A 25,901-nucleotide genomic window follows, 5' to 3' on the forward strand; every position below is an offset into this window, starting at 1 on the left:
GAGCATTTGGCTTGCTTTGACAAAGGGCTTTTTGGCGACTCCCGAGCCATGAGCGCACACAGCACCCCCGCCACGCCCCGGCGTTCAGCGCCTCGTCCTTAACAGCGCTCAGGGCGGAGCGGAGCGCATCCTAATGTCTCTTCATAGAAACATCAGCAGCGCGGAGCTGGATCCAGCCGCTGGCGGTGACAGCTCTGTGCGTGTCCCGGAGAGGGGACAGCGGCCCCGCAGGTCCCCCAGCCCGCCCCGGGGGAGGATCCAGCCGCTGGTGGTGACAGTTCTGTGCGTGTCCCGGAGAGGGGACAGCGGCCCCGCAGCTCCCCCAGCCCGCCCCGGCGGCGCTGCCCCTCCGCGGCGGCAGAGGGCGCTGCAGCGGCCGAGGCGCCCAGGAGGCCGCGCTGGCTCCGAGCGGCTGCTGCGCGCTTCCCGAGCAGAAGCGGAAGCGGCGGCGGGCTGGGAGCGGCCGCGGGTCGCGGTGAGTCCGGCGGAACGCGCGGGGCGGCCGGGAGGGAGGGGGCAGATGCCGGCCTGGGGAGCGAGGGCCCGGCTGGACTCGGGCCGCTGTTGGCGTGTGGCGGCGCCCGGCGCGGAGCGTTTTACCCGGGACTGCCGGCTGGGGAGCGGAGCCCTGCGGCCCTTTCCACCGAGCTCGGGGCTCGGCGCTTGGCCGCGGCTGCCGGGGAGAGCGGCCTGCGCTGGGGCAGAGCGCCGGCGGGGCTGGGCAGGCCGGCCTGCGCTGCTCCGGAATTGAAACCGCGGCCGGCCCGGGGCTCGCAGGCACGCCGGGTGGGGAACCTGGCCCGAGCGAGCCTGCCCTGCCTCTGGCCCGGCGGGGGAACCTGGCCCGAGTGGCCCTGCCCTGCCTCTGGCCCGGCGGGGGAACCTGGCCCGAGCGAGCCTGCCCTGCCTGTGGCCCGGACAGCGGCGGGGGCTCCCGAGCCGTGCTCCCGCCTATCTCGAACGCATCAGCTGAACTTGGGCTCTGACTTCCCCACTGTGAAATAGAGACACTCGGCAAATTATTCGGGAACGCGTTAAAGGGTAATTTGCAAGACAGGTTACTGTTTCTAAACCCGGTAGCTCTTATTTTCTAGTAGAGATTGGCAGTGTTTAATATTTACGGTAACTTTATTAACACGAGTTAGAAATTGTGACTTCAGTAGTAATTTCCATCAATTTCGTCTGGCTCAGGCTCAGATAAGTCACGCTGAGTCTTTTCGTACTTAAACGGAAATCTCAGCTGTAGGTGGGAGGAAAATGTTCTAATTATATCCCTTAGACCTAGTCATTAAAGCTTGCCGAAAGTATTCCCCCATGTTTGCTTGTGACACCTTCTGCACGCTGCCCCTCAGCTCTGTGGATTTTGTGGTGTCTTAGATACCACAAAAGTGGTGAGTGATTAATAAAGTATTGATTTGAAGCTTTGGGTGAATTTTGCAGTGTGTTCACCAGCTGTTAAGACTGTTAAAAGCAGCAAACTGCTTTGTCTTCCTGTAGAATGAAAGGCCATAAAACTTGTCCTTCTAGTAGAAGAAGGGGTGGGGGGGAAAGTCACAGAAGTATGCTGATAAAAGCACTTGGATTATTTTATGTCATTCTGGGCATAATTCTTCTGCATATTCCACATTACCTACAGCTTTTCCCAGCGAGTGAAGATTCATGGAGCTCAATCAGACCCCGTTGAATGAAAACTTGTCAAGACATAAATGGCTTTTTAAGTTTTGTAGTATTGCAACCCTGCAGTACTGCTTTCTATCTTAGAAAACTGCTCCTGTATTTAGAAAGACAAGACACACAATAGGCACCTATGCTGATAGAACTTAAGCATGAAAAAGTACCTGAGGTGAATGTGCAGTCTTTTCTTCACTTTTTGAACTTCCACAAGTTAATTATATCAAGAAGGGTGACTTTTGTATCTCAGTAGTATAGATTAGCTAAGCACATGTTAAAAAAAAAAAAGTTTTAGATCCTGTGAAAACCGGCCATAAAATATTCCGGGTATAAAGCATGTCAAAAAGAAAACAGAAGTAAATGTCAGGTTGAGTGAAAATGTTTTAGTTGTTTCAGAATGTGTGTTTAGTTCACTGTTTGCTTTCCCAGGGTCTCATCATTTTACTAATGCCTCATGCCTGTAGAGGTAGATGGTAATTAAGTGTAGCCTGGAGCCTGTGCCTTGTGGAAATCACACTTGTTCACAGCCATACCTCTCCCTGCCTGTTTTAAAGTGCTTTATGGGTCTTTACTTTGTCCCCACTAGGGCAGCATCTTACAATCCCTGTAGATCTATTGAGGGGTACAGAAAGGCACAATGCATATCTCCTTGTGTTCTCAATGTGCAAAGGGAGAACAGAAGCCAGAGTCACTGCCAAGGTAAAGAGTTAACTAGTACTGTTCTTCTCACTAGCAGTGCTTCCCTTGTCTTCGTTATTCTGAACAGTTCCCAGGAAATTCTGTCTAAAGTTAATAAACTGAAGAAAATTTCAGGGAATTTTGGCTTGGGTTTGGCTTTTTATTATGGAAAAACCCATAGAATATCTTGGTCTTAGATACAGTATAGTATGTTTCCACTGCTCACTGAAATTAAATTTGTTTTGACATACTTAAATAGGATAAAATATGAATGGAACTGTGAGCCTGCCACTATCTAGTCTCCTAAGTAACATTCAAGCATGAAAATACTTACGTGATTAAAGCCTGACAGCATTCTTTACAAATAAAGAGAAATCACCTGGAAGGCTTCAGAAACCCCCAAGGGCTGCTCTGCCGTAGTCAGGAGCTCTTGGTAGTCTGGTGAGCTCTGAATCTTGTTTGTTTTTGCCTCAAACAAAAATTCTTCTTTAAAGTCAGGTTCACATGTTAAAATGGTATGACTGGGGTGGTTGTCCAAAAGACTTGGATGTCTGAACGTTTACTGCTATTAGAAAAAAAGAAAGTTTGTATATCAACAAAACAAGCAACATGCTTGCAGACTTTTATAAGAAATGAGAATTTCATTTTTGCAGTTACAAGTTCTGCCTGAATCTCCTATTGCTTCAGCTTGTCTAGCCATTTGATAGCTTTGAAATGAAAGTGTTTTATAGGTATTAATTAAAAGGTATTATCATAATTCCATGTGTTCTGCCTGGATGAGGCCATAGTGGTGATAGCTACAAACCTCCTATTGGAAACATATAGTGCTTATCAGTTATCAGTAGACCATTGATTAATGTGCCTGGGAATTGGTGTTGCAAGTATTGCTCCATAAACAAATTATCCAAAGTCACTCCACTGGTCTGTCAGTCTCATGACCCAGAAATCTATACATACATATACAAGGCAGCTGAAGAAAAGAGAAAAGTTTGGTCAGTTTTTCTGTCAATGCAGTGCTAAAGGCATTTCCCCTGCTGGGTGTGTGCTGGCCAGGCTGCAAGGAGATTAATTATATTTGTGAACTTTGAGTAAGAAAAAGGATTTGGAATAGTCTTCTGTGTTGTTTCATTATCTATAAGGGTAGTCAGTGTCAATTTTCCAGAAGAGGTCATGTGGAAATTAATTGTATTAAGCACTTCCTGATGTATAATGAAAATTTTCTCTTATAGAAACTCATACTTCCTTGCATGGTATTCCTTAAGTTAATGCTTGAAAATAGGATTTCGTATTTCAGTGTAAATAGTATACAATGCCTACTTTTACTTTCTCCCTAATACTCTTAATGATAGTGGGATTTTACAGGAGAACTGAAGATATTTTCTGATACCAGTGATTTTTTTTTTATTATTTAGAGGAGTTTGGTGTTTGAAAATCTGTAAGTCCTACCTAAACTTCATTATACTATAGGAGTTGAAAATCAATAAGAGTACTGAGCTTTGTTGTATGCATTAATTTAAAATATGGGCAGTTTAAATTCTGTTTTGAAGTAGTTTTTGTCCATCATAAGATACCTTATTCTTGCAGGAGTTTGCTCTTCTGGTCTGACAGTGCTATCTCACATCAGCCTAATCACTGTGTAATGTAGCAGTGTAAATAGCAACAGAGCACAGGTTAGTTAGGAAAGGTGTAATTATGGTTCAAAGTTGGAAGAGTGGGATGAGGACTCCTTTTCTTTTAACTGTCCTTTAACTGTTTTCTGGGGCATGATAGTTTCTCCTTAGGGCATTCCCAGACTTCTGCAGCACAGATAATGATCAAACAAGTTCTGTCCATTACCACTTGGCATGGAAAGCACCTTCCTTTCTGTTGGCAAACAACACAGCTGTTGCCTTGGAGAGCAAAATCAACCTTTGCCAGCCCAAGGCCTGGGTACCTCTGAGCCCAGGCTAAAGCCCATTATCTCCAGTCAGCAGGTCTGGCAGCACTTCCTAGCTCTACAAAAGAGCATTTCAGGTACATTACCAAATGTAGTTTAAGACTTCCTCTGTCTTAGAAACTTCACGCTAGCAAAAGCAAGAATTATCACATAATGATCCAGTTTAATTGCTGTTGTTCCTGGATCTGAAAGCTGGATGTTGTGGAAACAAAAAAAGGTACAAAGAGCAGTCTAGCAAAGTGTTTAATGTGTTAAACTACTAACATTTTAAAAAAGGATAAGTTCTCAAGGCTGTGGTGTACACAAGGTATTTTAAATTAATATTTAGATATTGTTGTAATTGCATTTGAATTAGTTTTGTTCAGTACAGAGGAAGAATAGCATCTATTATCAATAAGAAATAAAACTGATGTGTTTTTTGGGAGATCTTAGTTTTATTTCACTGGCAACCTGTTTCATAATCAAAAACAAAGGGGAGCAGCTTGATTTGAATTTTAGGATGCATCCTAGTTTGGTGTTTAAAATCTATCCTTTTCCAGCCTCAGCATTTTCTTAATTCCCCAGGAGAGGAAAGTGAAAAACTGCTACAGTAAGCTCACAGATTGTCTGCTCTACCTTCACTGGGGTAAAGACCTGTCATTACCATGCAAATTACACTTTTCTGTGGCTGGTTTTGTCCTAGCACTGCTCTGTCCAAAAAGATTAAACCTATGTTCTGTTCTCAGAGGTAAAGTAACTTCCACAAGAAATAGGTCTGATTCCTTGTGCAGGAGTTACAACATGTAGAGAAATTAGTTTAAACTATGGTGGAGTAATAAGGCCTTGGTTAATTGTCTGAGTAACAGCACTGTGGATTTTGATTTGGAAGATTGTGCCTTGCCCTACACCTAAAATATGTGTGGAGGAAGGAGGATTTTGCTCACAGAGAAGATGAAATGGATAAGAGGAGTAGGAGGACTCCTGTCTTAGATAAAATATGAACAAAGTTTAAAATCTGGCTCTTAATCACCTTAAGTTGTCTCTTTGTGTCTGAATTTCCCAAGTTAAAAAGATGTGCACTTCTTTTTTTGTGAACCACTTGGTCATATGCAGATAAAAAGCTCCATGTAGGAGTGGAGTATATCACTGAATAAGGGAGTTTTTGTGTCAGACTGGGATGTTTACTAATTGCAGTGGTTCATTCATTAAACTGACTCTAGTATGGCAGTTGTTTCTGTAGACTGAATATACATACCTGCTGTGTCTGTAGAAATAATTCAAATGGCCAAAAAGACACTGCTTGCATAGCATTTAAATCTATAAAGGTTCAACTAGTGAGATTATACCAAGTCAGATCCTGGCTTCTCCTTGTAAGAACAGAACTGTAAATAGTATGGGATTTTTTTCCCTGGGAACAGCCCAAGAGTCGAGTCACACACCTCTTTGCAATTAATGTGACAGCTGAATTTGACTAAAGCTGTTTTATATTTCTTTTTGTGACTTCCTGAATTCCTTTGTGACATTGCTAAAGGGATGTATGTTCCTCTTCCCTTTCTTAGTCTCACTAAATATATCTCTGTGGCTTAGAGTAATGTGAATTTTTCAGTCCTAGGCTGGCCTGTGGATTCTAATATCCTGCATACCAACATTCCCACTCCATTGACCCAATTTATTCCTGTGATTTTTCATGAGATGTGGCCCATGGACTGATCATCCTCTGCAGCAGTTGTTAAATAAGTTAACAGTGGAAACAAGCTGGGTTTCTTCTCTGGAGAGAGTAGATCTACTGATGGCAGGCTAAAAAAAAATCTCTGTCATACAGAGCATCTTTCTGAGCACTGATTCCTCTGCATCCATTCTAAATCACTGGGGGAGCTGGTGTCTTTGTGGGATTAAACTGGTTGTGTCTGGACTATGGCTGGAGCAGCTGCTGGGAGCATGCTTGGCGTTTAGTTGGTATTGCTGTTGTGTTCAGGGCCTCAGTTATAAAGCCTGTTGTGGTGGATAATGTGTAGGGACAACACATTGGGGTGGAAAACAGGAGTGGAAGTGAGCAGCACTTTTTGGGTGCAGTTGCAGACAGCTCTGCTCTGGAGTTATTTCTGCGGAGAAGGAGCACTGCTGGCTAGTTCAGTACAAGTCAGAACTGTCAGCCTGTTCTTTGAGGCTCTGTACCTTAATGGTATTTTGGAAATGTCAAGAATGCTGCTCTTCAGATACTTCTCATACCCCTGCAAACCCCAACCAGGTGGAAAGTCATATATTTATACAACAGAGTATATATTTATACAACAGAGTGTATATTTATACAACAGAGTATATATTTATACAAAGTTCTGGTTTGATTATTCTAACTATATCTAACCAAAATATGGTAACTTTGTTTCTCTTTAGATACATATACCTCTTTTTTTGGTCTGGATAGCTGGAAAAAATAGCTCATAGTATGTTATCATGGGCAGTATTGCCAGTTGTTTATCATGTAGATGGCCTAAAGCACATTCCTGTGATTTTTGCATGTGTTTAAAATATATTTCCCATAAATGCTGGTTGAGGCCTTATGTGATTGTTGTTGATTTTGTGACACTAAAGGCGTCATAAAATAAATACCCAAATAAAACTACCCATATGTCCTCCTCCTATGCATGAACATTTTGTAAAAATGAGTTGTGATATTCAAATTCTGATATAGGCAAGAAAACGCTCAGTTTTGTGAGTTCATGGTCGAGGTAATCCTATTAATTCTTCTGCCTTTAGCATCTGCAGTAGTGATGCAGATAAACAGTTCTTATGATTCGTCTCTTGATTGGATTTCCATCCCTAATATATTTTAAATGACATAAAGGTATTACAGTGAATTCATTAGGTGAACACTGCGAGAGACTTTTGCCTATACTGCTCTGCAAAACATTATCAAATCTGGGCTTATTGGGCATGTTTTACATGCCTGGCTCCATAACCCTCAGACTACTCATACTGCCTTGCACCTGGTGATAATCTCTGTGTTTCATAGAAATGTCATTTATAGAGAACTAACCACAGCAGGATTCTAAGAAAATGATTGTAACCATTAAAAAAATCAGGGGAGAGAAAGGTTTCTTGGTCTTTAGAATTTGTATTTGTTGTTAAGACGTTTTTTTAACGTTCTCTTACTGTGTGTAGGAGCACTAGCAATCTGTTTGGAGATAGCTGCACTTTTTCATTTGATACCTATGAGTTGTCCCTGCTTTGGAGGAGAGTTGTAAAAGCAGTCTTTAGTATGCCATCCACCACTCTTCAGGGAAAGGTGACTTTTATCTTCTGTTCTTACAATCCTGTCCCTTGTCCTCCCTGCCAGCTGGCCTGCAAGAGGGAAAGGAGAGCAAGAGCTCTGTTTGAGTACTAATAGTTTGTAGATAGCTTTTGAGCTGTGGAATTATTATCCTTATCTCATGTGTAGCTTCTTACTCAATTTAAAGTCCTATTGGCAGTTCTAAAATGTTATCAGCAGTGCTGTATATTTGAATTGCATTTACAGCACATCAGCTGCTTGGTTTAGGTACTTGGACTTATATTTTATTTGTGTTCCTGCAGCTAAGTCGGTTTGAAATCTGTATTGTGAATTTCTTAATACAGAAAATGCTAAATAACATATATACACTGCAAGGAAAATATGGAATTGAGCAGTTGTCCTCCAAGAAAACATGATTCTGTACGGCATTTTTTCCACACAAAATCTATTTGAATGTCTTTAGAAGTAAATCATATGGAAGGGATAAAGAAACATCTTCAGTAGCAAGGACAAAGAGGAATGATTCCTCTTCTACAGAAATCAGTCGTATGAAAGAGATTACAGAAAGCGCGGGGGGTGTTTGGACTATGCTGATGCAGTGTCCTTTCCTACATATCACAAGATAAGCAAAAAAAGATAATGTGGACAAAACAAACCCAGTGATTTTGAACAGAACCAAATCTGCTCCAGTACTTCTGGTCGGAAATAAATTTTGTCCTTGGCTGGGAGGGGAGGGTTCGAACCACTCCAAATTAACCCGTGGTGTTTTTTTTGTTCCGTGTCGCAGCGCAGAGCCGTGTGGCCGCGGCCGGGCTGCCATGAGCTTGCTGCACGGCGGCGGCAGCTGCGGGGCCCGCGAGGCGGCGGGCGGCTGCTGCGCGGCCATGGCCAGCGCCTGCAGCGCCGCCAAGGACGAGGGCGGCAGCGCGCCCGGCGCCGCGGGCAGCGCGCCCGCCTCCTTCGCCGACGAGACGCAGGGCTACGACGTGGAGTTCGACCCGCCGCTGGAGAGTAAATACGAGTGCCCCATCTGCTTGATGGCTCTCCGGGAGGCGGTGCAGACCCCGTGTGGCCACCGTTTCTGCAAAGGCTGCATTGTCAAATCCATAAGGTAAAGGAAAACTTGTGGAAGCTGTTTTTAAGAAGAAATTCGTGTACCAGAGCGGTTTAAGGTCAATCTAAACTGCACAGAGCTGCCCAATGAATGCTAACAGAACTGTGGAAATTTATTATTCATTAAAGGTGCTGTACATGGCCAAAATATCACAAGTTTGGAAGTTTTATGAGCTTTAGACGGTTTGCCATTTTCACAAATTACCCAGGTTATGAATCTAAAAAATCAATTAAACTTCAAATAGTAATTAAAAAAGGAAATGTAGACAAGTCCCCCAAATAAATTCAATTTCCAGCTCAGGATTATAAAATTACCTGTCTTTTGCCTATGATTGTTTCTCTTGATAACTACAGGAAACTACAGACAGCCTGATTTCTTGCTGCAGATAAGGCAATTCAAGCATTCAATTCTTCACTTGAAATTAGCTGCTTCCTTTTTGAGCTGGAAGAGAGAATGTGATGAGGGAATAGTTTTGAACAAAGCATTGAGAGAGGAAACCAGGTGGCATATGAGGGACAGGGAATAAGATACAAAGGCAAGAGCAGGCTGGGCTTATAAAAATGGATGATCGAAAGAGCAAGAAAGGGCAGAGAGTACCTCGTAGAGAGCACTTGCCTTAAGCCTGGAATGAAGTCATCAGTGTCCCACACGTGTGAGTGAGTATTGGATTACATTGATAGATATTATGCTATAGGATTTTTCCTTTTCAGCATAAGCCCAGTTTTTTTCTTAGCAATTGCTCAGATAGCTCAAATGTCACTTTGCTAGGAATTTATATATTCAGTTCTGTGATATGTAGAATTGGCTCATTTTCAACCTTACTTTGCACACTATTTATAAAGATCATTAAACTGTCTTCATTGTTACTGTGGTTTGCCCTGGCATTTATTTTATAGCATGTAACATGGACAGTGCTTTCTTGATTTGTCTTTCATAGCATTTGTCCATAGTTCTTTTCCATTTCTTTTTCTTCCCTATCCATAATTTGTAGCTCTCTAAATGAATAGTATGCCAGCAGTTATGTTCTCTGAATAGTGTTTTGTGGCTTCTCTGTAGTTTCTGCTACCTAAATTCTCTGGAAGAATTTCTCCATGGAAAGGACCATGACTAGAAATTTCTGCTTCTTTTATGCCTTTTCTGTATTTTACTTCATTTCTATGAATAGTGATGACTGTTTCAGTGACTACTAAACAAGGTGGAAAGCATTTTTTTCTTTTGAGACTGTAGATGATCAGTGTAATATTCCAGATGTTTCATTGCCATTAAAAGTTTTCCCTCATTCCCCACTGAACTCTCTCTTTAGAGGACAGTCTGAGTGACTGTTTGTGAAAGCAGGGAGGACAGCTTGAAGTGCCAGACCTCTCTGAATCCCTGCAGGGCTGAACTGCATGCTTAATTGGTATCCATAGATCAAACTATTGATTTGGATTATGTAGTGTCTGCAGTATGGTATTGATTTGCAGTATGTACTGTCTACAGTACCAGATTGATTGAGCTATTGAGAAGCTTCTACAGAACTAAAATGAAAAGAGAAAGGGATATTTTACATTCTCTAAGTACTGCTTTTTTTCACTGATTGTCACAGCCTTCATTTGACCAGGAAAAATTGCTTCTCTTTATTCCTTATTTCCCCACTGTCTTAACTCAAGTGAACACAGAGATTATGCATTTTAAATGATGAAGGATGAACAAGCATTTTTTGAGTAATTGCTTCTTGTGACTTACACAAACAATTGTAGTTGCTTGTGTTGAAGAAGTTGTGGCTGCAACTAGAAAAGAATAAATTGGAAAACCTTTTAAAAACTGGACTCTTCAGTCTTACAGTGTGAAGGACATGATTAGATGAGATTTGATCACAGTAATTGTTTGCCTCCCAGAAAGTCTTGGCAGCTTTTTAAATAAAGCTGTCTGAAGTGCTTTGAAGTGCTATAATTCATGGAAGAGGAGAAGCTTATCTACCTAAGTAACTACAAATGTGTTTACGAATGTTACTTGTCAACAAAATATATTGCTGGAAATTTTAGAAGAACTAACTGCAGGTGCAGTAGCTAATTCAATTTCATTCCAGTCTTCTCCTGTATCTTAGGGCAAAGCTGATTTAGGGTTTGTAGTAGAGCTTGCCAAATATCAGAACCTCTGTTTATTGGAAAAGCAGAGTTGTGAGGTAACAAGGAGCAGCAGGGACATCTTTGGGTGCTGGCAGTTCCTCCAGCAGCTGGCATGGCTGCACTTAAAGTCTCTGCCAACTGTCTCAGCTTGTCGGCTAAACCGCTCACTTGTTAAAATCACTGGGCAGGCTTTTCTTTCAAAATTATTCTGGCTTTACTCTTGATACCTGTATTTTAGTCTCAAGGGAGTTTACAGGAATATTCATTGTACTTTGTAGCAGATGGCTGTTGTTTCACCGGTACTGTTGTGAGTGGCAGAGTGCAATGTGATAAATTATTCCAGCATAGGAAAGCTTTCACTGTAATGTAAGCTAGAACTGAGGTGCATAAATTCAATTCTGTCACAGGAAATATATAGCAACATCTTTGTAGATGGATCTTAGCAGTGTTTTAAACACAATCCTGAGCCTTGTAAATAGTATTTGAAGCCTGTTTAATATCCTAAAATGAGTTACTGCTTTTTCCTACTACACTTTCCTACTTTGGAAAATTGCATTTCATTCCTATTTTTCCCTTTATCTACTAGTTATTTAAACTGGGGATTTGGTAATCATTATTCCAAATCAATCTGTTGTTGGCTGCTCTTATTTATGATTCACTTTTCTTTGTAGAAATAAAGCTGCTGTCTTATCAGCAGACCTGTTGAGCTGTCTTCATACTCCACTAAACAGGGTGTTTGTAACCAAGCTATACCTGTGAAAACTGATTTCCTGTAGGTTGTGAAGTGAGGGAACATTTCTAGCTTGTGACAAAGATCACACTGGTCATAGCTCAGGGAGCTCTGAAACAAGGCAAGCTAGCTAGTTCTTTCTTGCACTTGTTTAGGAGTATGATTCTCAGGCATGTGGTGAGCTTGCTCTGCAAGCAAAATTGTGAAAGGAAGTTCATTACCTCTTTTTGAAGTGGCAACTTTACCTCCACTTCCTGTAGCAGTGTTGCTGATGTAGTTGCTGAGCAATTATTTCCTTTTCCAGCAAAGAACATAAATTCCTTCCTGGTCTCCGCAGCCTACTAGGTTCTCCTTCCTCTCGTGCGTGCAGGCAGTGACAATGATCTGGCCTTTGATCCTTGCACCACAAGCGCTCTCTGACATTTTTCCACCCCATGTATTTTCTCCATTTTATTGCTGTTTCCATTAGCACTCGGGAGCTTTGATCCCTCATGCCTCTTTAACTGCATTACTTAATTGTGAATCAATATGTTAGCCTACTGCTTTCAGAATGAGCTGATACTGGAAAGTTTGTTGGAGGTGATCCCTTTTTTACTCTATTTCTAATGATTTTTGTACGTACATGCAGGTAGACAGAACCTGATGAACTGGAACAGGCTGTTAGTTACCTTGTGGAGATTGCAGGCATCCATCTTCCATGAGATTCCAAACCTTCACCAGTTAGCACTGACTTCCAGTCTGTTTGCTGTTAAAATAGCTTTAGATGTAACACTCAATTCCAAGTCCAGTGTAATTTTCATAGTTACTAACAATTTTTGTGTCTGAAGGTATTCACCCTGTTTGCTGTATAATGAAATTGAAGGATGACCAACTGATCAAATGGTTGTATAACAAAACCAGCAGACTGAGCAGTGTCTAATGTAGTGTCAAAGAGATGAAGTCAGTCTGGAAAAAAAGTTTTGCTTTTTTACTTAGCTGTGATCACCTTGGCTGTTTATAAAATGAGAAGGAAATGAGAGTAATTGTTTTGAAGTAGCATGTGAAATATTCTTTGATGTTTGAGCTATGTGAAGTACTTGCAGAAAAAGGACTGTAAGTTCTTAGTGTCTTTACATATTCCTCAAGTTTGTTTCCAGAGTACTTAACATGCCGTTTGTACAAATAAAATGTTTTTGAGTTTGAAAAGTGCTGCAACCTCCAGTAATGCCACCTCCAGTGAAACTGGGTGTTTTCAATTTTTCTGAAATATATTTCATATTTTCTGGTCATTGCCACATAAACACTATTGTTTTTAAAGATCTTACTGTGTTATTATTTGGCCACTAATGTCTTGCTGGTGTAAAAATATTTTAAATTAAGTGCTTGGAATTCTGTTGGTAATTTTGGAATATCTTTCCTTGCTTTTCTGCATTGTAGAGATGCAGGCCACAAATGTCCTGTAGACAACGAAATTCTGCTTGAAAATCAACTTTTTCCTGACAACTTCGCCAAACGGGAAATCCTTTCATTAATGGTCAAATGTCCCAACAAGGGCTGCAGCATGAAGATGGAGCTCAGGCACTTAGAGGTGAGAAGCAGTTTTGACAATATGGAACCTTGTTTTCATGGGCAAGTAAAAATTTGAAATAACTTAAATAGATGGTCATACCTGGTACTCATTTATGCTGACTCGGTGCATTTTTCTTTCAAGACTATAGCTACACATATTGGTTTTTAGTGAGTATTTAATTGTAGTTAGGTGATTCTCAAGTGAACATCTCAGTGTATGACAATTGTACTAATACAACTTTCTGCTGAGGATCATTCATGTCTGCCTTTTGATCAGCTATATCCATGCTTCACACAAGTTTATTAAAGTCAGTTTAATAGTCTCTCAAAGTAGCTACATATATTAGTTGAAATAATTGTTTTGGAAAATAATATATGCAGTTAAAAGGATAAATATAAAACTAAATTTTTACTGAGAGCTTTCTTAAAGCTCTGAATACATGAAGCCCTGACCTTAGTAGTGGGACAGTAACAGGCTGTTGGTAGAGTCAGCATAAGTGTATAAGGATTTCCTTGCATGAAGGGAGGATTGTGATTCTTTTGTCTTGCACTGTGCTTTCTCTTGAAAATGGATGAGGTGATTGTTCTGATTTGAAATATCAAATCCCTCTTCTGCCCTTGTGCAGGACCACCAGCTGCAGTGTGATTTTTCCACTGTGGAATGCCTACAGTGCCAAGGAACCTTCCCAAAGAACCGTCTGAAGGAGCACATGACCCAAGAGTGTCCGAGGCGTCAAGTGTGTTGCCCAAACTGTGCCACGTCTATGGCCTATGAAGATAAAGAGGTATTTGGCAGGAATCTCAGTTTGTCAGTCTGCAAACATGGGTTTGCTTGGAAAGGGAACAGCAGTAAAAAAAAAAACAAAACAAAAAAAAAACACCCCAAAACAAACAAAAAAAACACAAAAGAAAACCAGCTGAAAGGTTTTGGTCTGGAAGAGCTCTTTGTGCTGCTGCACAGCTGAGAAGCTGCAAACTCAGAACATGAGCCTAGAACAGGCAAAAGCTGGGGAGAGATTGTCCTTAAGAACAAACTTATGTGGAACCTTGTGGTGTGAGGAGACTTGTGGACTTGTGTAAGAACCACTGATTTCTGACCTTACCATCAGACAGGCTGTATCTACTGCCCATGGAACACAAAAAGCAGTATTTGCATGTGCAGTTTTTATGCCTGGGAGAGAGGATGTACCAGAGATAACTATTTTGGGGATATCTGCTACCACACAAGACCAAGATAATTTCTGAATTCTTCTCCTGGCTCTGCATTTTTCACTCGGGTGATACTGAGAACAATACTTTCCTTTTGCTGTTACCATTTCTTTATCTCTATATGGATGTGTTTTATCTCAATGACTATTGAATGTTCTTGGATATTAATATTGTGAATTGTCAATCAAATGTACCTCATATAATCCAACAATACAATTAAAAAACAAACAAGTGCTTTCATATAGTTCTAGTACAATTGAACATGAATTTTAGAAACTCATGGTTAAAATCAGATTTCTTTGAAGCATAAGAGCTTTAGGAAATAAAATATCTACAGCTTTATGAATCTCTTCTATAAGTCCAGGAAAAAGCAGTAATGTAAATCATACTGTTTAGGGTAAAGGGATTCTCTTTGTTTCACAGCTGCAAAATTAGGTATAAATAAAAATCTTATATCTGATCAAGGGTGATTAGCCCTCTCTTAAATTGAGTAACTTTACTGATGTTTTCTCTCCCCTTTTTTTTTCTGTTTGATCACTTAAGCTTCATGACCAGACCTGCCCACTTGCCAATATATATTGCGAATATTGCAACACGGTGCTCATCAGGGAGCAGGTAAGAAACTCCCTTTGCCTCTGTTTATTCCATGTCAGATGCTTCGTTTTTACATTGCTTCTTTAATCTGAAATTAAACTTGGAGATACAGGTTGTCTACTAGCTGCTAAATCCCTACCTGCCTCTGAAAATGTCCGGTGCAGGTGTGATACTCCCTTAAATGCTGCTGCAGCTTGCAGTTGCAGCCTGGCAAACCTCGGTAGGATTTTGGCTGCACATCACAACGTTCAGCTGTACTGCTTCTTGACAGGGGCCGTGCTGCATGTCTTTGATCTTGAATGGAGTTTTTAAAATACCAACAACTGCCAGTGGTTATGGCTGACATTAGAAGAGGAGGCTTTGATTTGGGCAGAGGGGGGAGTTTTTGTACTTGGAAAGCCACTATCAGAAAGTGCTATAAGTAAATTGACTATCAAACTGGGATGCTGGCTGGAATTCTTCTTGTCCATTACTGTTGTAATAGCCATTATTATTTCTTCTGTTCAATGACTTAATTTGCAGGAAAATTATAAATATTGATTTGTTTAATTTGGGATGGCAACTATGTTGATGGCCTGGGTTAAAATAAAGAATGATCTTGTAAAATTGCAAAATACTCTGAGAAACAGGATTGGCTTAGTAATTACAAAGGGAAAAGTCTGTTGTTAGGTAGAATAATGAATTGCAGAAGTGGGGAACAAAGAATGCTAAACATTTGTAATAATAGCTGGTCTTTATTAGTGTTGTGCTTCCTCATGATATTTCAACAAGGCAAACACCCGGGGTTATATAAACAGGGATTCTGCCTGTGAAACACTGAATTATCCTTTGCTCTGTTTAGGGCTCATAAGGCATCAGCTGAAGTTGTGCTTTTGAGGGGGAGGGTGGATAGACAGGATCCAGAGCAGTGAGATGACTAATCCTGGATCTGGAAAACGTGGACCACAAAAAACAATAGAAGTAACTTGAACTTCTTGAGGAAGATGATAATAAAGAGTGACACAATCAGCATTGTGCAAGTAGTCCTTCAGAAGGGAAGGAATTGAGTGTGACCTGGCTGGAGGGTAGGCTAGAAACAAAAAGTGTTTGGTCTGGCAAGGAAACCTGAATGCTTTCTGAGGCCTAATATAAGAACAAAGCCAATGAATTGTTACAGTACATACATGTGGGATGGATAATTTGTATCATCAGCTAACATTTCTGTTCAAAACTTCCATATTCCGTTAAGAACTTACGTAGATATAAACTGATCTGACTTCAGGTACATTTTGAAGTTTTCTGTTCAAAAACCATCCAGCTGTATCCTTTCTAGATAAGAAAATACTCTTGATGGAGAAGTAATATCAAATCTGATTTGTTTTAGATGCCTAACCATTATGACAATGATTGTCCTACTGCCCCAGTGCCATGTTTTTACAGTGCCTTTGGGTGTCCTGAAAAGGTAAGCCTTTTTTCAGTAATTTCTGAATTGTAGACCTTCTGCATGATTTTATTGGTTGCTTTTGTAATGTGTTTTCCTAGTCTGGTCTCATTCACCAACCCAAAATCCTCAATGGTGTGTGGTTGTGCAATTTTTGTTTGGAGGTATCCTAATTCTAAAGCAGTGCATGTTGATACTTTGCATTTCAAAATTGCTTTTTCAAATTTAAAAAGCTCTGTGAACAATTTGCTTGATGACCTTGGTTTTATTATTTCATGTTTTCTCAACTTTCATGTCAAATGTAGCTTCTGGCATTTCTTACAAAGTTGTGACCAAATACACTTATGACTCCTAGTGTTCTATGAAGAAAACCAATTTTTTTGTTTTCTACAAAACCTGAATTTTTTATCATGAATGCTCATTAACAAGAAGGTGACCCTGAATACACGAGAATTTAAATTTTCTTGTTTTCCTGGAGATGCTGCAGCTTCTGTAAAAATGCAATCAAAGGTTTCCTTATTAAACATTACACAGAATCATACAACTATACAATATGCTGTTACTAATGATAAATATTCTAACAAGAATATGTTTGTGACATCCCAAAGTCCCATGGCAACAAAAACAATAATGCACATATCTGATTTATATTGCAGTCATTTATGTCAGTTCTATCTTAACTTCTCAGGTTTGCAATTTTATGCTGAAATCACCTCATATCTTTTGTTGAACCCCAGCTGTACTGACATCAGGCCAAAGACACAAAGACCTTAAAGGTCTTTTCCAACCTAAATGATTCTGTGATTTGCCCACTGGTATTTGGACTACTTTTTCAATTTTTCCTAACAGTGATCTCAAATTTGGAGCTCTCTGTTGATAAAGCACTATTTTGTCACACCTTTGTCCTTGATTCACTGCAGATTTTCTCACATGACAAAAGCAACTCCTTGTTTGATTTTCTTCAGAGCCACATTTAAAATGTGATTGCAGACCTTTGATGTGTTCCTAATGCTCTGTCTCTTAAACCCTAGATGCAAAGGAATGAACTGGCACGACATATGCAGGAGTTCACTCAGGTTCACATGAGGATGATGGCTCAGAGTTTTCAGAATATCAGTGTTACTGCTGCAAATCCTGTACCCTTCCTCAATGGCCTACCCTTTGAGCCTACCCTCTTCTCACACGTGTCACATGCTGCATACAACTGCAATCCAGAAGTTGAAAACTTCAAGGAAACTATTCAGCAGCTGGAAGGTCGTCTGGTGAGACAAGATCACCAAATCAGGGAACTCATTGCTAAAATGGAGACTCAGAACACTCACATGGCTGAACTCAAACGTACTATACGAAATTTGGAGGGAAAGATTACTGAAATGGAGGCACAGCAATGTACTGGTATTTATATCTGGAAGATTGAGAACTTCAGTGGACTGCAGAAAGCCCAGGAAGAAGAGAGACCTGTAGTGATACACAGTCCTGGCTTCTATACAGGGAAGCCTGGCTACAAGCTGTGCTTGCGCCTGCATATCCAGTTACCAAATGCTCAGCGCTGTGCTAATTTTATCTCTCTGTTTGTGCACACTATGCAAGGGGAATATGACAGCCACCTGCCCTGGCCTTTCCAAGGCACCATTCGACTTTCTATTTTGGATCAATCAGAAGGCCCAGAAAGGCAGAACCATGAAGAGGTGATGGAAACCAAGCCAGAGCTACTGGCCTTCCAGAGACCGACAATTCACCGCAATCCAAAAGGTTTTGGTTATGTGACTTTCATGCACCTGGAGACCTTGAAACAGAGAACCTTCATCAAGGATGACACGCTCCTGGTGCGCTGCGAGGTGCTCACGCGCCTGGACTTGAACAGTGTCCGCAGGGAAGGCTTCCAGGCCCGCAGTACTGATGGAGCCATGTAGCCTGCAAGTCTTAACAGAGCAATGGAGCTTTGTTCACGTTTTTCCACATGGATCACAAAAGAGCTTCATTGTCCACAAAGGTTGGGTTTGTAAAAGATCATGATTGCCAACACAGTTGATTTTCACCTGAATGGAACTTTGTTGTTGCTGGTATATTTTTCTCTATATGAGGTCCTATGTTTAAATATTTGGTAAGGTTCTCTCTTAAAATAATAAGCTACTTCTGTAGCAAGCTAAATAAATGAAGTGTGAATCAAAACTTAACTGCCTACAGGAAAACCCTATTGCAGAACCCATGCATCTCAGCCTGTTAAAACTTTAGTCATATCAAATAGACCTGTAAGTCTTTTCACCTCACTGCCTTGGAATAGATGCTGTCGCAGGGAAGGAATGAAATTAATAAAGATTAGGGATTTTTTCTTCCTTATTTTTCACAGAGCTTGGGAAAGGTGAGAGAGTTTCCATATTAACTTATCTAGAATTTTGCATTGGCTATGTGTCTCTTGAAGTTTGAAGTTAAGGTTAAGACTTTGTTCCTGTTACCAAGGGTTCAGATGTGCTTTGACCCGTTCCTCCTTCAGGAAGTTGCATGTTGATGCAGAGTTGATGTTGGTATTCCCAAAAGATACGAGGTAATGTTGTGGAGAAGGCTAAATGACTCTGAGCTGAGTTCACTGAAGAAATACTTGTAATGTGGTCAGAAGGTGCCTCTCTAATTCTCTTTATTTTGATAAATCTTTCTAGATGTGTGTGCTCTAGGCTCAGAATGTCAACCACAATCATCAAGAAATATGAAAGTTTAGCATTTGAATGAAATCCCTTTGTGCTGGTGGGATCTCCTAGTGCTGGACATGTTTCAGGTTGTGAGTGCAGACATGAGCAAAAGGATGTACTGAACAGAGAGGGTGATGCAGAATTTGTTTTACTGTTATTGAAACCCAAATTTGTACCAAAGCTGAACTTGTGGCCTGCATCTGTTCAAGTGATCTCTTGGTGTTGTGGGTGATGTACCCAAGTCATCCCCTGTGAATTCTCTGTGGGCAGCTGGCCATATCAGCATCCAGCTGCTGTGGGTATTTCCTGTCCCTTTACAGTATAGGAGCTGGGCCAGCTCAGCAATTTGGATGTTAAAGAAAGTCTATTAATTCAGCATTGTGAGGAAAAATTGTAGTCCTGTTTGCTTTTGGGAAGAAAATCTGGCTTTCATAGTTACTCATTTATCAAACACTAGATTCGCTGTGTCAAAGAGGTTCCTAATGCTGTGTGTATTGTTTTCTGTACTGATTGTATGCCATGTAAATGTTAGTTTTGACCAGTCATAGCTGAATAGTTCAAGTATACTGGTGCTAAAAATTTTAACTTTCATGGTGCTGATAAAGTTCTGAATCTTGTCTTTAAAAGGAGGGAAGGAAGAAAAAAGTTTTATACACCCCATAACCTAAGTACGTGTCCAGGTACTGAAGAAAGAACTAAACGATGCATGAGCTTCTGTGTATTATTTATCCAAACTAGTGAAACAACCTAAAGACTGGAGACACTGCAGCTTAAGAGATACTGAAGAGTGTTCCAACTATTTGGCACCATCCAAGCAATACCAGTGTGGAAAGGGCGCATTGCTTAATATAAACAAGACTAAAGAAAGGCTACTACACTTTAGTGGTTTGGGAGGATATTCTGCCTGCCTGCATGAGAGATAAAAGTTCCAGGACCCAACCTACCACTTTGTTCATCATATCCAAATGAGTAAAATTTCTTCTGCTAGTAGAACCTATCAGATGGAAGAGGGATTGTGTTCAATGGAGCGTTGTCACTACTGAAACATGGATTTCCTGACTAATGGTAAATGCAGTTAGTTGTTGGTGACTTAAGTTGATTCTCTGTCATTAGGGGACAGGTGAGCATATGTTACTCAAAATAGGGAAAGATCTCAGATTTAAAACCAAAGTAGATTTTATAATGAATAGCCTCATCCTATCAGCTGAATTGTTTTGGAGTGTCTTCAGTTGGAGCACTCCCAGTAAAGCCATTCTTAACCAAAAGCTGTCAATGTCCATGGCAGTGTACAGAGCCACTCTGCACAGAAGGCACTGTACACATGTTCTCCATTTTCAGGCTGTGTTACCTATCCATGTTTTTTCAAGACTCTCAAAAACTGCCATTCTCTTTTGTTTCCCTTCTTGTTTTTTGCGGGGCAGGAGGGGAGGGAGGGGGAGAAAAAACACTTATCCTACTCCAGGTCCTTCCTCAACCCTGGAAATAGAAAGTGTCTTTGAATAGAAAAGAAAAACGTCCTTATTATCTGTTCAGCTCATTTGTACCCAAGACCCACTAAATGCATTAACACTTTCTTTGCTTTTGAAGATTTGCATTTTGAATGGATTTTTTTGCTTTGAGCCTTATCTGCTAGCTCTGATGTACTTTTGCCTCTGAGGAGGAAACTCCCTATGGTGGCAGGGTTTAAATGATTCAGGTTAAAATTGCACAATAGCACAATCCAGTAGGGAATAGAAGGCTACTGCATGTATAATTCTGTGTTGGCCATAGTAATATGGATGCTTTATTCACTGCTGCTATTCTACTGGTTTTATATTTTTATATTACCAACTAGAACTCTTGAGTGATGAAAAATTACTGTAATATCAGAGTATTACATGAGAGACTGTCAGAGCTAATTTTCTAAGTATCAGTTAAGTCTTACTGTCATAAAAAAGATTATAAATGTTAATGAAATATTTATTCATGTACTTGTTCCATTTTCCACTTTCCCCTTTCTCCAAATCTTCTTTTGAGAACTTGTTTTACCATGGTGGCCTGAAGTATAATTGATAGAACAATTTAAATGGAAGGAGAAAGGTCTGCAGCATTGAGTTGTCTCTGAATCAAAGAAACATTTTAATTAACCCATGTCCTATGTAACTTGTTCAGCAGTGGGGTTTCATTCTGTAAGTCAATGCTTTGCAGCATTACTAGATCTCAAGGTGGTTTAAAAAGTGTCTTAGCTTATTTAGCTTCCAAATTTCTGTTGTCTTTAACATGGTTTAAGTCACCCACTCTTAGTATTTTCAGAGCTGCTATAGCACACATTTTCCAATTATAATATAGTATGAACATGTTATCACTTTGCCTCAGAATATCTTCTCCTGCAGGGCAGGGAAAATTATTTTGCTAAAAATATTGGTATGTAATGTATATGTGGAAGCTCAGATAATGTGAGATGTATAGAGTTGTTTTTTAAGCAGTTTCATGATGTGTCTGGTCATGTTTGCTATCAAGGGATTAAATTTGATAATGAAATCAGGGTGACCATTCTGTTCTTATTTAGAGATGGCAGCAGACCAAATACATTGATGATGGATGCAAAAGATTATTCTGTGTCAATGTTAAAGGTTTGTATTTGTTTGCATTTGAACAAAATGAGAGTATTCCTGTTCCCTTGGATGAATTGAGTGATAGTTTAATATATTTTGTAATTAATGCACAGCTATATTTCTGACAGAACTTTAAAAAATAAACTAATTAAACTGTGCACTGTGTGTTGCATCTTTATTCATGTGGAGGGCTATTCAAAAATATTAAATGATACAGGACTGCTGTGGTAGTGTCTCTGTCTTGTGGGTTTCAGAGGTGGGTGGTATCATAGCAGCAAGAAGGCAAAGAATGTATTTCAAGATAAAAACCTTCTGGCATTTATAAAGGGTGTTGATGGTTTTATTAATTACTAGAAGGTACAGCTCATGTAATAAATAATAAACTAAGTGTTCTCATAATCATCCTGTAATTTAAGATGTAACTGTCAAAAAATCTGCACACTATCACCTCTGGCCACATCTGCTTGCTTGTTTCATTTGTCATAAAAGCAACTATGGGCTGAAACTTTTTTGCAGGAGACTGAGATCAGAAACTAGAGGGAATATTTCTGTCAGTAAGAGAGGTACAGACTTTATTGCAATCTGATTTATCTCAGCCTGGATCTGTGTTTAATAGCATGTGCAGGAAGGGATATTCAAAATCTTAAGATTCTTCTGAGTAACGTTAATGGTATTGCAGCAATGTGCTCTTAATGTCAAGTTAATTATGACTTTGTCTTTCATCCAGGTTGGTCCTAATAGCTTCTATGATTAACTGATAGGAAGGCTTGTTCAGACTTTGGTTCTCTGTTGTGTTAATCCATTTTTAGTGTTCTATATTTTAAGTGCACTAAAACCTTTTGGTGAGATGGAGTAATAATGACTTTTTTTTAAGCAGGAAAAAGCTGGCATTTGCAGCTGCCCCAGGAATGGAAAGTCCATGTGCAGAAGCAGAAGAGCAGCAATATAGGAGCATGTTCTCACCTGTGTAAGTACAAATGTACGTGTACCTTTCTGAAAAAAAAATGGCTGAAGTAGATACGGACCAGGATGCTCTGACTGGATATTTTCTTGAACAAATACCAGTTCATTGCAGTGACTTCACAAGAAGAATGTGTTTGTTTTAGCTAAAATCCTTAACTAGTGCCAAACCAGTTGCTTTGCCACCTTCCTCATCCCCAAAAAGCAGGAGCCCAACATCCTAGCTGTTCTGGCTGGAAAGAGAAACTCTCCGTGCCATTCCTTACTACACTGTGCTAAACTTCAGCTCTTCTGGGCTGTCTCTCATTTAGGAACTGTGACTTATTTAGTCTGTTCCAAGACAGCATTTACAGAAGTCAATAGAACTTCCTGAAACAGCCCTGAAAAAGGTCAAGTGTGGTATTGGCATATGCAGCAAATAGAAGGCAATACAAAGGCAAGTTAATGGACCAAAAATGGTGCAGAGGGAATCTAAGGCCTGTCTGGATGAAATGAGTAAGAAGGCTGATGAATTCTGCCTGTTACTCATCTTGGATTAAAAAAACCTCATACCACTCAAATAGGAAATTTTTATGCTAGCACAAAAACTTACCAAAGGAAACATTTCCCTGGCACTGTCTCACCCTCATCATTTACCACCACTGAGCCTTTGTCCAATCCCTCTGGAAGGGAGAGTTTGACCAACTGGAGTCAACCCTTGCGCCATCACCACCCTCACAGGACCTGACAGCCTTAGTGACCTTGAAGTACCAAATGTAAGGAGCTGTGGCCTTCAGGTCTTTTTCCTTTACTGGTTTTAAGTTCTGAACAATTAAACCTAACCACCTTTAACAATTAAACCTAAACCTAATCACCTGATAAATACACATCTCTGAGCACACAAGCAGATACGTGCTTAAGTTATTTTAAGCTTGTCAGGGCTCAGAATGGGTGAAGAGTTCATGCTCTTTCTGCAGTCCTTTCCAGTTTGCAGCAGCATTAAAAAAGCCAACTCCCAGCCAGAACTGTCCATGTTTCTCCTGTCCTCTCCTTTTTCCTTCATCTCCTCTTGTCTGCACAGAAGCAGAAAGATTCTGAAGTAGTGGTCATATCTTGAGTCCCTCCTCACCCATGTTTTATCCCAAGTTTACCTGTCGCCACCACTTCTCAACACTTCTCAAAGACTGCAATTCTTTCTGTTTCAAAAAAAAAAAAACTGTAAAAAATAATTTACCTTACTAGTGCAGAGCAAATAAATACTGAACTATAGCATCATGAAAATAATCTTTCTGCTCAAATGCTGGGGCCCTGCTTCCTTGTCTCCTCTTCTGGCGATCATGCTCTTTGAACATGTTTGCTCCTCTGAAACAACCACTTGCATTTCACAGCTCTGAAAGTTGCATTTTGGCTGGGGGTTTTCCTCTTCCATGGAATAGGAAACTTCATGAAACTGTGTGCAAGGAGAAGATTGTGCAATAGGAAAATAATTTCTGTATTAGCTACAGTCCCAGCCTCAACTAATGAGCCTTCTTTTCCTTTGGGTTTGTGCTCTGAGTGATCCCTGAGGCCATGCAGCCTGTGTTCCCGAGTTCAGTCATTTCACACTGCTCCTTTGCTGCCTCCAGGAGCTGGCTGCTCTGCCACACCAGGGGGGTGGTTATTGCAGCCAGTCACCTGCTGATGAAGCAAGGAAAAGCCCTGGTGTACCATGGTCCTGAAGATTCCAGCTGAGAGTTTCTCACTGAGGTACCAGCAGGTTTGACTTGACTTGGCCAGACTTGACAGGTGTTAGCCTGGGGCAGAATAAGCCATGTTTTGTGGTGGCTTTCGTCCGGAGACTTATCCCATTCAACAGTGAAGGGAATAAGGCATAAACAGAACAGTGTTTTAGCAGTTTGGTACTGACAATTTTGAAAAAAAAACCCTCCTCCATTCTCTTAGCTGATTAGAAGCAGGACAGGTATCTTTCCAGCCCTGTGATAAACTGTCCAAAAATGTGAGTTTTCAGTTTCTTCCCTCTCAGAGAGAACCTGATTTCCATGAAACTCAGCTGATAATTGACACACTGGAGGAAAAAAAAAAAAAAAAGAAAAGGCAACAACACAAACCTTTCCTTGTCTCACCTGATGTGCAGAGTCCTGACTCCTGCTACAGACCAGTATTAGTAACTTGTTGTTTTTCCCTTCTGTCTTCAGCTGCTCCTCTCTCTGCTTGCTCACACAGCAAGTGTCAGGTGAAGGTGTGAAGTCCAGGAGTTTGGCCTGTTAAATCCTACAAAAGTATGCTTGAGTTAGCACTTGTATTCCATTCTGGTATTCCTGCCTGCATGGACTTGTTTCTCTCCAAGATTTAACCTTGTTTCTGTTGCTGCCTTTAATAAAGGAACAGTTTCAGCCAGGTATGACCTTGGCCTTTGCTAACAGAATGTTAAGGAGTGAAGGCACTGCCAGGGAAAAGTGACACATACAAGTGTTCCTAGTTTCAGTATCACACCCAGGTGTGATAACCTTCACAGTGTGGAGTTTAGACTTGCCTAAGCAAGTGCCTCCAGTGTGATTCACCTTCTAGAAACAACTCCCTGAGCTTGAGTTTCTTCATGCACAAGTCCTTTATACGGGCATGTGCCTGTACTCATCCTTCTAGATAAAATACAGGGACTGACTATTTTAAATTCATCTCAGAGATCTGCACAGTGTGTGCTTTTGGATCTTCTGGGAATGGAAGGCATTTAGACTTTATATGGGTAGAAGTATAAGTATCCTGAAAGGTAAATCAGTGCTGTTGGGAAAAGGGAGGTCAGACCACCAAACACCCAGGACAATGATAAACAACCACAGTGCGTTTCTTGGCTGCTTTCAAACAGCAGTGGAAACCAGGGTGTGAATGCAAAGGAGCTGTATTTTAACCTCTGCCTGTTTCTGGTTCCTGTATATGCTCAGTCCAGTTGTAATAGTCTCAGATAAATAAAATAATTATAAAGATAACAAACTCAATACAAAAACAAAAAAGATATTATATATATAAAGATACATGTTTTAAACTATTAAATGTGGTATTATATTGATGTACTGTATTGAATATATACAAATGTAAGCTACAGATCATGTGTAATACATAATAATGTATCTATACAAAGATAAGAAAAATAAATTCTAATGCAAATTTCCCCACTCCAGTCCAACTGTCCCCAGGTTTTTGAGGCAGAACTGTGCATCCAACACCAGCCCATGTCCTTACCAAAATGAGAAAGGCTTACCCACCCTTTTACCCTTTCTCCCATGGAATTGTACTTACTCATAGTTCCTTTGACCTGCATCTCTAATCCTGTGTTCAATTTTGGACTCCTCACTGCAAAAAAGACTTTCAGGGCTTGGCCCATGGGTTCTGCTCTCCTCCTCCTCCCAAACCCACATTTTCTGCAGT

General features: G+C 40.5%; 1 protein-coding gene and 1 long non-coding RNA gene across 3 annotated transcripts; one reads left to right on the forward strand and one right to left on the reverse strand.

Moving 5' to 3' along the window:
• Nucleotides 1–351: 351 nt before the first annotated feature.
• On the forward strand, nt 352–21,697 carry TRAF6 (TNF receptor associated factor 6). 2 transcript variants are annotated; one of them, XM_064425009.1, is made up of 7 exons: nt 352–475; nt 8,323–8,646; nt 12,904–13,054; nt 13,662–13,820; nt 14,788–14,859; nt 16,202–16,279; nt 17,290–21,697. In XM_064425009.1, exons 2-7 carry the CDS (start codon nt 8,354–8,356, stop codon nt 18,169–18,171), a joined length of 1,635 nt encoding a protein of 544 aa, XP_064281079.1. In that variant the 5' UTR covers nt 352–475; nt 8,323–8,353; the 3' UTR covers nt 18,172–21,697. The 2 variants fall into 2 exon arrangements, with proteins under 2 accessions (XP_064281079.1, XP_064281078.1); XM_064425008.1 differs by having other exon boundaries at nt 362–475; nt 8,328–8,646.
• LOC135303327 (uncharacterized) lies at nt 21,031–24,728 on the reverse strand. The gene is made up of 2 exons (XR_010364792.1): nt 24,602–24,728; nt 21,031–23,674 (listed from the first exon to the last, which is right to left on the reverse strand). It is a non-coding gene; the product is annotated as an uncharacterized LOC135303327 (long non-coding RNA).
• Between the last annotated feature and the right edge of the window lie 1,173 nt (nt 24,729–25,901).

Source organism: Passer domesticus, chromosome 6, assembly GCF_036417665.1.
Source record: "Passer domesticus isolate bPasDom1 chromosome 6, bPasDom1.hap1, whole genome shotgun sequence".
NCBI classification, from domain to species: domain Eukaryota; kingdom Metazoa; phylum Chordata; class Aves; order Passeriformes; family Passeridae; genus Passer; species Passer domesticus.

Coding starts and splice junctions, on each gene's coding strand:
- TRAF6 (XM_064425009.1), top strand. CDS start 8,354: ATGAGCTTGCTGCACGGCGGCGGCAGCTGCGGGGCCCGCGAGGCGGCG. Junction 8,647..12,903: donor TGCATTGTCAAATCCATAAG/GTAAAGGAAAAC, acceptor TCTGCATTGTAG/AGATGCAGGCCACAAATGTC. Junction 13,055..13,661: donor TGGAGCTCAGGCACTTAGAG/GTGAGAAGCAGT, acceptor GCCCTTGTGCAG/GACCACCAGCTGCAGTGTGA.